We start from the raw sequence: 13,254 nt of genomic DNA on the forward strand, positions 1-13,254 counted from the left end.
TAGTAGTTATGAGATGATTGTATTAAATGTGCCAGTGTATGTAAAGATCCAAGCTTTTGATAAGGTAGTAATTTATTAAGTATTAGCTTTGGGTGTGGGATGGGGGACTAGAGCTTAGACAAAACAAACAGCCTCTTCTGTGTCTCACTTTCTTTATAGCTAAAACAGAGCCAGGACAGACTAGGCAATGAAGGACCAGCACACTCTGACCTGACGGTTACGGGGAAAGGTACTAAGCGGCCAATTTCCAAGGAGACTGACTGAATCTTGCCCCATGAAAGGAAGGTGCTCTGTGGAGTAAGGAAAATAAAAAGCATCTCAGTGGTGCTGAACTTTATGAAGTCCAAGGAAGCAACTTCTAATTTGAATTCCTAAGTAGGAAAATATTCTGGTCTTTTCCACCTAATCATCCTGTTCCAACGTGAACCAAGGCCTGTGTGCCAGGCTCGCACCCTACAGTGTGAGGCCCCTTCCCCACCTGGGCTTCTCTGAGGCACTTGCCCTTCTGAGTATCCGGGAGAGCTGGTAAGGCCTCCCACACCTGCTGGACTTTGCAATTATTTTAAGGCAGATTTCCATCATCACTTGGTTCCTGCCACTTGATTGACACTGTGAGGTACTCAACCCAAGCCTTCAAGGGTTCCGGCCTGCATTTACAGAGCAAAAGTTTCTTTGCATCTGATAGATTTGTGCTCTCATGATTCAGCTGTTCTAAGGGGAAGAAAATCTATTGTTGCAATGCCACCAGCCCTTTCTGGGTTTCTCCGCTCAACTATTACTGTTAAAAAATATTATAAGCAGGGATATTAAAATGAAAGTGAACACAGCCAGAAAGCTTTCTAATCTGCTCCTTCGCACTTTCGCAACCCTGTTCTCCCCAAAGCCAAATGGCAGTGAAGGCCATGGGTTTGCACAATGGCTTTCTTCTTTTTTAAAATTTTATTGAAGTATAGTTGATTTACAATGTTCTGTTAATTTTAGCTGTACAGCAAAGTGATTCAGTTATACATACATACATATATTCTTTTTCGTTTTCTTTTCCATTATGGTTTATCACAGGATGTTGAATACATTTCCCTGTTATATAGTAGGACCTTTGTTTATCCGTTCTATATATAATAGTTTGCATCTGCTAATCCCAGACTCCCAATCCCTCCCTTGCCCTCCCCTTGGCAACCACAAGTCTCTATATTTGTGGGTCTGTTTCTGTTTCACACATATGTCATTTGTGTCGTATTTTAGATTCCACATATAAGTTATATCATACAGTATTTGTCTTTCTCCTTTTTTTTTTTTTTTTGAGGTACGTGGGCCTCTCATTGTTGTGGCCTCTCCCGTTGCGGAGCACAGGCTCTGGACCCGCAGGCTCAGTGGCCATGGCTCATGGGCCCAGCTGCTCCGCGGCATGTGGGATCTTCCTGGACCGGGGCACGAGCCTGTGTCCTCGGCATTGGCAGGCGGACTCTCAACCACTGCGCCACCAGGGAAGCCCGGTCTTTCTCTTTATGACTTACTTTGAATAGTATGATAATCTCTAGGTCCATCCATGTTGCTGCAAATGGCATTATTTCGTTCTTTTTTATGGCTGAGTAATATTCCGTTGTGTGTGTATGTGTCTGTGTCTGTGCTTGTGTACCACATCTTCTTTATCCATCCGTCGATGGACGTTTAGGTTGTTTCCATGTCTTGGCTATTGTAAATAATGCTGCTGTGAACATAGGGGTGCATGTATCTTTTTGAATTAGAGTTTTTTCCTGATACATGCCCAGGAGTGGGATTGCTGGATCATACGGTAACTCTATTTTTAGTTTCTTAAGGAACCACCACACTGTTTTCCATAGTGGCTGCACTAATTTACATTCCCACCAACAGTGTAGAAGGGTTCCCTTTTCTCCACACACTTTCCAGCATTTATTATTTGTAGACTTTTAAATGATGGCCATTCTGACTGGTGTGAGGTGATACCTCATTGTAGTTTTGATTTGCATTTCTCTAATAATTAGTGACGTTGAGCATCTTTTCATGTGCCTGTTGGCCATTTGTATGTCTTCTTTGGAAAAATGCCTAGGTCTTCTGCCATTTTTTGATTGGGTTGTTTTTTTGTTATTGAGCTGTTTGTATGTTTTGGGAACTAAGCCCTTGTCGGTCGCATCATTTGCAAATATTTTCTCCGAGTCCGTAGGTTGTCTTTTCATTTTGTTCATGGTTTCCTTTGCTGTGCAAAAGGTTATACGTTTGATTAGGTCCCATTTATTTATTTCTGCTTTTATTTCTATTGCCTTGGGAGATTGACTTAAGAAACCATTGGTATGATTTATGTCAGAGAATGTTTTGCCTATGTTCTCTTGTAGGAGTTTTATGGTGTCATGTCTTATATTTAAATCTTTAAGCCATTTTGAGTTTATTTTTGTGTATGGTGTGAGGGTGTGTTATAACTTCATTGATTTGCATGCAGCTGTCCAACCTTCCCAACACCACTTGCTGAAGAGACTGTCTTTCCTTCATTGTATATGCTTGCCTCCTTTGTCGAAGATTAATTGACCACAGGTGTGTGGATTTATTTCTGGGCTCTCTGTTCTGTTCCATTGATCCATATGTCTGTTTTTGTTTCAGTACCACTGTTTTTGTTTTTTTTTTTTTGCGGTACGCGGGCCTCTCACTGTTGTGGCCTCCCCCATTGCGGAGCACAGGCTCCGGATGTGCAGGCTCAGCGGCCATGGCTCACGGGCCCAGCCGCTCCGCGGCATGTGGGTTCCTCCCAGACTGGTGCATGAACCCGCGTCCCCTGCATCGGCGGGCGGACTCTCAACCACTGCGCCACCAGGGAAGCCCGGTACCACTGTTTTGATTACTGTAGCTTTGTAGTATTGTCTAAAGTCTGGGAGGATTATGCCTCCTGCTTTGTTGTTTTCCCTCAGGATTGCTTTGGCAATTATGGGTCTTTTATGGTTCTATATAAAATTTAGGATTATTTTTTCCAGTTCTATGAAAAATGTCACGGGTAATTTGATAGGAATCCCATTAAATCTGTAGATTGCTTTGGGTGGTATGGCCATTTTAACAACATTAATTCTTCCACTCCAGGAGCATGGGATATCTTTCCACTTCTTTGAATCATCTTCAGTTTCCTTTATTAGTGTTTTCTAGTTTTCAGCATATAAGTCTTTCACCTCCTTGGTGAGGTTTATCCTGAAGCTTGCTTTTTTTTTTTTGACATGATTTTAATAGGGATTGTTTGTTTACATTTCCTTTCTGATATTTCATTGTTAGTGTAAAGAAATGCAACCAATTTCTGTATGTTAATCTTATATCCTGTTACCTTGCTAATTCGTTTATCAGTTCTAGTAGTTTTTGTGTAGAGTCTTTAGGGTTTTCTATATATAGTATGTCGTCTGCATAGAATGACAATTTTATCTCTTCCCTACCAATCTGAATACGTTTTTTTTTGCGGTATGCGGGCCTCTCACTGTTGTGGCCTCTCCCGTTGCGGAGCACAGGCTCCGGACACGCAGGCCCAGCGGCCATGGCTCACGGGCCCAGCCGCTCTGCGGCATGTGGGATCTTCCCGGACTGGGGCACGAACCCGTGTCCCCTGCATCGGCAGGCAGACTCAACCAGTGTGCCACCAGGGAAGCCCTGAATACCTTTTATTTCTTTTTCTTGTCTTGGTTGCTGTGTGGCTTTCTTCTTTTTTCTACTTAATTGTGGAATATTTGTAATGTCCTTCATCCTTCCATAGGAACTGTAAAATTTAGGTAGCTGTGACCTTCAAAACACAACGCCAAAATTATCAGTAAGAGAAATCATGCATCGGTTGAAGATCGGGTCTTTGGACAACAAACACTTCATTGCCATTTATGTTACCATTGTGATGAAAAGGTGGAATTAGGAGACTGGAAATGATGTAATAGACTTCTAGAAAGAGGCAGGCCCTGCTGCACATAATTATAAGCTTCCCTGGGCAGGCCAAGCTTCCAAATGGGCAATGAATGCAGAGACCCTGGACTCCTGGGCTGATTCTATGTACAGCATTTAAAGAGCCTGCTCATAAAATGGTCACAAGTAAGGTAGTTTTTAAGGGTACCAGCCTTCTGCCTTTCAGCTCTTAACCTGTGGTGGGTGGCAGAGGGGCAGGTTACTCTTTTGTCTCTGCAGCTGACCTTTCTCTTGGAGGATACAGTCCACCACATGCCAGGTGAAACCGGATGGCAAAACTGTCAAGACCTTCCTGGGAGGGAAAGGGTTTCAGGTGTTTTTTTTGGGTTGGGTGGCCACCAGCGTGATCTCTCAAAAAGGCTCAGAATAAAACTAAAATGGGTGCTTTTAGGGGTTGCTGCCTGGGTCCCCATCAAAATTTGATTCTTGGAGAAGCTCACTAAATCCCTAGTTTGTCCAAAGAAGCCACAGGAATTATCAACACACCAGAATTTGTGCGAGATGGGGGTGCACTCAGGATGGTGGACAACCAAGGTTTGAGGGCTGGGACCAGGTATTCCAGGGTCTGTGAATAGAGCAATGTTTTGTACAAGGGAAGTGCTCAAGTGGTGTTCGTGCTGCTGAAAGAGCCATCTTCTAATCTGTCTCCAGCCCACCCTTATGGTCACCTCCTTCCAGGGGGCCCTCAGTCTGGAGAACTGACTCCTGCATCAGGTGCAGCTAATCCGGACGCGGGTGGCTTGCTCAGCCCACTTTAGGGACCTACGTGCTCAAAACAGTTCTCAAAATGAACATTTCTCTAGAAAAGGTAAGGAATTTCTGCTTCTACAGCATCTATGAGGTCCAGGCGATGGACACCTGAACAGCTATATATGCCCATGTTGTGCCATTTGCTTTATATTGTTAGTCATAAGGCACCCATCTTAGTGTTTTAATGCCAGCCCCTGCCAATGAGCCCAGTCTGTACAGAATGGTTACCTCCCACCCTTACACTTTCTTACTGGCTTCCACAGATCTGGACCATGAACTACAGCACTCTTTCTGTGCGTAACTGACCTCCAGTTGATTGTTTTTCAAGCTTCTCCCGGAAGAACACATACAGTGCTGTTTCTTGAAAGGATGCGTGGTCTTTGCTAGAGAAAGGAGTAACTAGAGAAGGAAGGGGAGGAAAGTGCCTTAAGTTGTAATCAGCATTGATTAAAAAACGTTATTTGAGAAATACCCCAAAATTTGAAGTCCTGATCACCAACCAGCCTGGCCCATGTTCCTTAGAAATGGTACTTTGTACGTTGCTGTTGGACTTTGAAATAGGCACAAGATAAAATAAGTGAAGGTTATTACTCTTAAATGGGAATGAAAAGCTGGAGCTCTAGTTTACAGGCTGAGTGTTTATGTACACTCATTTCCATTGATTTCCACTGTTGCTGGCTTGTAGCAAACCTTAAACTTCTTGTAGGCAAAGCCGCCATTATTTAGGCACACTGCAAAGCTCGTCAGACTGTTGGAGACTTGTTGGTCACCAGTGGTTTCTATTGACAGTTACTCATGTGAATAAAAGTATCCCAAGTGTGGAAAGATAATCCCATTCAGGGTAAAATACATAACCAGTCATGATAGCTTCTCTTCTCATTCTGTTCATCTTATTGCAGATACATATATGTAATCTGTTTGCTCTCTGTGAACTAGTTTTTGAACTAAATGTGCATGTACAGAATTTGTGATAGATGTATCAATAGATAGTATGAATGGAAGGCCACTTTTAAGTTCTTAAACAATTTCTAAAATTTCCCAAATGTCCATAAGAATTTATCATCTATTATTATGTTCTCCCTCAGTCACTGTAAGCCAGATCAGAGTATGTAGTCAGGAAGTTCGAAGGTGGCATTTGATCCCTTATGTGCAAACTCCAGAATCTAAACAAAATATGCAAAGACATTTTATCAGCTTGTGACATACCAAGGGGGTTCATGAATATTCAGGGTTCCACACTACTATATAATGCTGCATTTCTTGGTTTTATTTGAAACAATGCATATTTTTAGCATTTTATGGTAGGATTTTACACTTGTCATTTACACAAATTACAAGGTTCTCTTCAAGTCTTTAAAAATTTTTTTAAAAAATTCAGCCCATGTGCAGCACAAGAATATGCAAAACTACTTTACATTATACACACTTTATATCAAAGGAGATACAAAATTCTGGCTTGTAGTTTTAGACAAATACAAGAAGCTTCAAACTAGACACAAAGGGTTAACATTAATTCTCAAATGTAAGTCTGCACTTTGTGTTGTATTTCTCTGAGATGTGAATACCAAATTCCTAAGGGATTTTTACTTTTTCCTTTTTCAAAGGAAAAATGACAAGTTTCCCTTATTCAAGTCCCTCCCCATCAGCTCAGTCTATCATCCTACTCTCCCATCCCTTAGTGCCAGATACTTGCTTATATTAAAAAATCAGGGGTGGGCCACTTACATATGTCTGTGGACCAGATCCTTTTAGCTAAGTCCTCTCTTGCAAAAATCTAAGCAGCCATAACTGACGGGAATGGTCTGCTACATTATGTTAAATATGACTTCACACTAGGTAATCTAGACAGATATGATGCTGGGTAATTAGTTAAAAGGAGATAGATGAGAGACAGAAGGCCCTACCAGTGTGCTTTTTATTGGTGGCAAATTGGCCTTTAAGAATCAAGCTGTCTGATTCTAAGAGAGCTTCAAAATCTAAACAGAACATGCCCACTGATTGCTTGAGGGACCTCTCTGATGCTTATGCATAGGTACTCTTTCAGCATGTCGGAGGCAATATTTTATACTTCTAAAGAGTTATGAAGAGGCAATAAGGAAGAGTAGAGCTCTTTCTGCCCTTTCAAAGATATTATTTTCTATCACTGGTATCCACTGTTCCCTAGCCATCATCTAATACTTAAATGTGTATGTATATGCATATTTAAAAGAATTACCCATCTTTCACTCAGTCAGTATACAGACAACTCTTGATTACCTATGAGAACATAAGTGACTTTTACTACCAGAAAATTTCACATTTAACATAATCCTTTTTTTTTTTGACACAGCTCACGTTCACTGTTTTACATCTCACGTAGACTACAGCCTGTCAAGACCAAGTTATCACACAAACGTTTATGCCCTCGAACCCATGATAGATGTGTGCAAGGACACTGAGCACATTCAGATAGGGCTTGGGGGAAGGGCATAAAGTGGAGAATGGGGGCAGGAGGTGATAACTCTAGGCGTGAGAAAGGACCAATCTCAAGTTCCTCCTGAATTAGCTCTTATGGTATGCCTTCGTTATTTTAATTTTATGATTGATTACTGCAAAATCTAAAACCTGAGGCAGTCACTATTTTATATAGATAATGGAGAGTTGACTGTAATGACTTTAGCCCTTTTACATAAAAAATTTCACAAGAAAACATAATATAAAAAGATTAAAAAAGACTACCATATGACATCTAGAAGCATTTATTTTATGCAAAAAACTTAAATATGAATGTGCACACAAAAAGTGCACACATTACCTATGCTGAACAATGCCAAGAAACAATATATTGATGCAACAGTTGTTTTCTAAAATAAACATAAAAACGGAGCCCAGACTGGCAGACAAAAAGCAAAAGCACTTATTTCCCAACAGCACAATGCTGAAAACTGATAGCAATCCTAAACTCCTCCCACTTTCCTTACAAAGCTGCCAGAGTCCAACTATTTAAAAAAATTGACTTTTTTTTTTACATCAATAATAAAAATCTGGTGACAGACATTATAAAACCAAATGCTGGACAGTCTTTACTCCTTTAAAATTCCAAATATTCCAACATAATCACAGGAGTAAAAACCACTTTAAAGTGATATGCTTTATGAAACAAAAAACAATATGTACATTTATTGCAAATTATATTAAACTAAAATGGAGGGGAAATCAAAATATGAAGTGATACGAAATCAATAATAATTTTAATTATTTTCTCACTCTGATAAAAATCAGAAAGCAACATTTATAAAATTGCCACCACATCACTTTTCATAGCAGGGAACTGAAATCTGTACATCTCATTTTGCAGAAAAGTAGGCAGGCAGAAAGAATTATACATAAAAGTTTCCAAAAGGAAAAACAAAGAAATATTTAATCTGATCTCTTTTCTTCTAAAAAATTAATTCAGTAGACTTCTATTTTTTTCTTGTGTAACATGGGAAATTCCTGGCTCTAAAATTGATGAATTCTCACTGTCAGTGTAAGGACATCCTATTAATTTCTTTAAAATAAAGACTGCAGCATGGAAATTAATGGTGTATTATGCTGTTAAACTCCAGATATGCAGGAACTGGAACCAAGTGTTAAGCAATTTGCTTAATTATTGACTTTTCATAAGAAAAGTCTGGGGGGAGGGTAGAACAGAGTTGCTTTTAGCCTCTCTCTCAAGAGTTTCTGCTGTACATTTCCATCAAAGGACTTGTGGTCAAGTGAAAAAAGGAAGTAATAGCTTTTTTCAGTTTTCAAGGCAGAAAGTGTGTTTTGAAGTTAACTTCATTTTCTGTTCAGGGTCATTCTGAATCCAAGTTTTTGCAGAAGCTAGAGCCTGCTTCTGTTTGGCCTTCATTTTCTCCCTTTGCAAATGAATTTTCTTTTTACCTTGGGGATAGGAGTAGAAGAAAGCAATGTTAGAAAAGATATAAACAGAAAAACCATACACAGATTGTTAATTTCTATAGTTATTATCTAAAATCTGAAAATATTTTTTCATTGTTCATGTGACACTTTAGTTGATTTAGGAATCTTTCCCTAAATTACATAAAAACACAATACCAATGAAGTTGTTTTTATTTTCAACCATTAAGCATTGCTACCCAGTGTCCAATCTGTTTATTACTACAATAAAACACTAAAAGCTATTTGAAGTAATTGTGATTTTTAATGAATACTTTCAAAATTATGTAGTAGAAAAATTACTAGACAACCGGCAAATGAATTTAAAAGCAGCAAAATAAGTTCTGTTCTTTAGTGTACTAAAAAAAGGAGGAAAATTTAGCTTGATTCTGTTAAGAGAAATGCCCCACTGATCTTATTTCCCTAATAGGGTGGGAAAATTATGACCTCTGGAAGCATGAAGTAGTGGGATAGGGTCTCTTTCTCTTCTCCCCTCACCTATCTGGGAGGAGGAAGAACCCATCTAATGGGTGAGGGGGTGGGGGAAGGAAAAACTGAGCATACTGGAATTTGGTCTTGTCTAGATTTCTTCTCCTTTGCCTCCAAAAGGTGTGTTCTGGTCTGCCTGAGGTTGTTCAATTTAGGGGCAAGGCATTAGTAGTTACCTGGCCTATGTCATTCCAGATTTGGGTGGGGGGTGGGGGGTGGGGGGGAGTGTGGCTTGTGGGATCTCAGTTCCCCACCAGGGATCGAACCCGAGCCAGGGCAGTGAAAGCCCAGAATACTAACCATTAGGCCACCAGGGAACTCCCTGTCATTCCACATTTTTAATCAGCCACATCAGTATTAAGATGGTATCTCCTTTTTAACAATTCCAAACTTGGGAGAGAAAGATAAGGGGGCTGTTTACTTATATTCCCAAACCCCAACATAACATACCTTCTAATAAAGATAACAATGCTAACCAAAAAAAGCTAATAAGTGATTAAGATTCTTACATAGTATTAAATTAATTTGTTATAATAGATAAAATTTAGTAATATGATATCAAAGAATCCTCTACAAGCTGCCTGCTGCACCTTCAGGAAGCTTCCCTCTACTAGCTCTGAGTCCTCAGTATCTTCCTGGCTGCTCTCACAGACTTTTAAACGATCCAGATCACTGGAAGAATTTCCTGGACTTGATTCTATGTCCCAAAGTGAATCGCCATCACTTCCGAGCACTTGGCTTCTGAAAAATTTCATATTATTTTGATAAAAATTCACTTGTTACTGAAGAATATTCATATTAAACTAATACACGGTTGTTTAATACATGAGGAAACACACTTAGGGGATACTTTAAGATACAAACCGATGTGATGTGAGGAAACTCTCAATATACAAATGAGCACAGGAAATCGGGAAATCCTTTGCTTAAAAAAAATAGAAATTCCAAGATTCTTGAACACTCCAATATTAAGCATACTAAGCAAAACATATTAATCCAAAGATGGGAAAACTATAGTCTGTTATCCTATAGGTAACTTCCTTAAATTCACAGTTTCCCCTTAAGTCCCAAGTTTAAGGACTGTGTCTCCACTGGTGTTAATTGATATTTTCTTTTTCATGGAAGAATTTGGCCTCAAAGATAAATAAAACATACTCAACAATCAGCAGACCTATAAAAACACATTTTCAATGCAAAATATTTGGAATTGTTTGCCATTTGAATAGTAATTCAAAAACAAAAGAAAAACAAGTAAATAACTAAAATGATGAATCCTCCATTCCCAAACTCAGGAAGCCAACATTAAGTGTCCAGTTGTTCAGATACTATTTCCTGACTATAGTATACAAATGGCTGATTTTCATAAATTTACAGGGTAAATTCAAGGAATTTTCTGAAAAGAAGTAACAGTTCCAAATGCAGCCCAAAATATAAACAGGAACATTCATTGGCATGCGCGCGCGCGCGCACACACACACACACACACACACACACACCTCTGATGGAATAGATTACTGCAAAAATCCAGAGGGATCTAAAAATCCTACAGGTAAGTTTACAAGTTAAAATGTATGAACTCCCAGATTAAGTAAATTCTATGCCAGGAAATTTCTATGCAGTTTTTGTATTTTGGTGGAATAACATATCTATCCTTGAATTAATAAAGTATATAAGTAGGAGTCATACTAAAAATTATTATTTACCTAATGTCAGTGAGAGGACCTAGTAAGAGGAATTCTAGAGGGGTTACACATAAGTGATTGCGATGGTATTTAAATGACTGTAGAGGCTACCATTTATCAAGGGTCCTACTTTTACAGGGCTGAAGGATTAGTGAGGTTACAAACATAAAGCATCTAGACTGTGGCTGGAATATACTAGGGCGTCAAAAATGGTTTTCATTAATTAATAATAAAGTTGAAATCATACAATATGATGAATATAAATACCAAGTAATAAAAATGGGCGTTTTCTGGAGGTGGTCCTAGTATACAGTGTAGACTGACTGCCTTGAGATCATCTTGTATTCAGACAGATCTACAAAGGAGCACATGGAGTAAAGAAGGGAGCGTAATGTCAGGAAAGGCTCTTTTCAGATGTTAATGTAGGGACAGTTGTGGCCTGCGCAGGAACGGACCATCAGGGAAGTGAGAAAGCAAGCAAGTAAAATGTGAGAAGAATAATGCAAGGTAAAGGAAAAGACAGATGAAATAGTGTTAGAAAGCAGGGCCACAGAGAAGCACAAGGGTGCTGGGCCTTATTTCTCAAAGGCTTGCATTCAAGCTTAAAATCCGGGGGGTAAACTACTTTAGTGCAGTGATCCAGATCCAGATCTGGTTCCACAATGCAAGGACTCTAGGCTATGCTTCAAGTTGCCAGGGTAATAAGTGAGCTGTTCCTACCATTCTGGGTTCATCCCTAGCTCAGGAATGCGGTGCTTGATGGCTCTCAGCTTTGGCAACCCTATTTCTTCTTTTACTAATGAGATGGTTCAAAGTGTAATGATAACCTTAACAGGATGATTCAAGGTGTTATATTAGCTCTGTATTCAGAATTGTTCTATCATGTGGCTTTAACCTGTATCTGATCCTCACCAGGTCTCAGGAAAATACAGGTGAGATGTCAAATCAATCATAGGTAATACCTTTGGTTAATCAAAAGTATGTTTAGAATCTTGTATGAAGGTGAAAGCTATAGTTTCCCATGAAATAAAAATAAAGCTGGCACCTTCAGGATTTTGACCATTCAACGTTTTCTCCTCAAGTTGAAGGATAGTTAGAACAGCTGAGTCACAAACAAGGAAGTTTTGTTTTAGTGTGCCTGTCTATTCCATCGCTTGGTGGTTACTATACCTTAAAACATTTCCTTTTACACATTAAGAGAAAAAGAAAATAATAGAGTTGTGAACGTTCATAGTTTAGAGGAGAAACATAACCGCAGCTGCCACTGTTAGCAGTACAGTAAGGTGATTAATAAGGGACACAGCCTGGATTCAAAACCCTGTTCTGTGTAGCACTGGCCAGGTGGCCTGAGAAAGTAATTTTTTTAGGTCTAACCCCCTTATCTCTAACATAGGGTTGTACTTGCTTCATAATGATTGTTGGCAAGGCAAATATACATTCAACAACCTTTCCTTATTATCACTATTATTTCTACCAATATATATGCCAAGCACCATTGCAAATACCCCATACATTATTCTACCTAATATTCACTACAGTCTTTCAATGTTCTTATAGCATTAGGGGCTTCACTTAAGTTTGCCACTTGAATTCAAGAACATCTGATCTCTCTTGGTTTTTTCCCTCTCTGAAGCTAAAATACTTTAGCTTTTGTTTGCATGAACTCTGAAATAGGTTAAAAAGATGACTATAGTTGTTTGGTTTAACCTACGATTATTTTAAATAAACTAGCTTCTTATGTAATAATTATAAATAATAAACTATATGCAAAGATTTTCCATTTCATGGAAACTACCACACATATTAACTACATTAGCTATTTAAAATATGGAAGTAAATATTTTCAAAGCATCCTCTGTTAAACTAGTTTTGTGTGCAGGTATAGTTCCTGTAGAATTAAGACTTAATTTTACCTTAAAGTACAATATAGTGTGGACTCCAGAGTGATGCTGCCTGGTTTTAATGCTGCCTCCACTATGTATATAAGCAAAGGGACCAAAAGCTACATGGACTCCCTATTCCTGGTTCTCTCCTCTTTATAAACTGGGGGTAATGATAGTACTCACCCATGTAGAGATGTTTTAAGCATTTAATAGTTTAACAAAGAGCTTAGAATTGAGCCTGGCTCATAATAAGCATTATATTAGTGTTAGCTATTGTTAATCTTATGTAGCAATTTTTTAAGTGAAATAAAATATATGTAACATAAATCACTGCCATTCATCTCTAGAATATTTTCATCTTCCAACTGAAACTCTGTACCCATTAAATAGTAATGCCTGTTCTCTCCTCTCGCTCTCCCTGGCAACTACCTCATTCTGTCTCTATGAATTTGACTACTCTCGTATCTCACAGAAGTGGAGTCATACAGTATTTACCCTTTGGGGTCTGGCTTATTTCACTTAGCATAATGTCCTTAAGGCCCATCCATACTGTGGCATAAGTCAGAATTTCATTGTTTTACATAGTAATAAAA

General features: G+C 38.9%; 1 protein-coding gene across 4 annotated transcripts in view; it reads right to left on the reverse strand.

Moving 5' to 3' along the window:
• Nucleotides 1-5,930: 5,930 nt before the first annotated feature.
• Nucleotides 5,931-13,254, reverse strand: part of PDS5A (PDS5 cohesin associated factor A) — a 128,382-nt gene continuing 121,058 nt past the window's right edge. For 3 of the 4 annotated variants that reach the window (XM_032632222.1, XM_032632223.1, XM_032632224.1), the window contains one exon: nt 5,931-8,592. In XM_032632222.1, the coding sequence (XP_032488113.1) occupies nt 8,450-8,592 (143 nt within the window). In that variant the 3' untranslated portion in view covers nt 5,931-8,449. Of the gene's footprint in view, nt 8,593-9,686; nt 9,838-13,254 lie in introns of all 4 variants that reach the window. The other variant, XM_032632221.1, reaches the window with a different exon arrangement.

Source organism: Phocoena sinus, chromosome 5, assembly GCF_008692025.1.
Source record: "Phocoena sinus isolate mPhoSin1 chromosome 5, mPhoSin1.pri, whole genome shotgun sequence".
Classification (NCBI taxonomy): Eukaryota; Metazoa; Chordata; class Mammalia; order Artiodactyla; family Phocoenidae; genus Phocoena; species Phocoena sinus.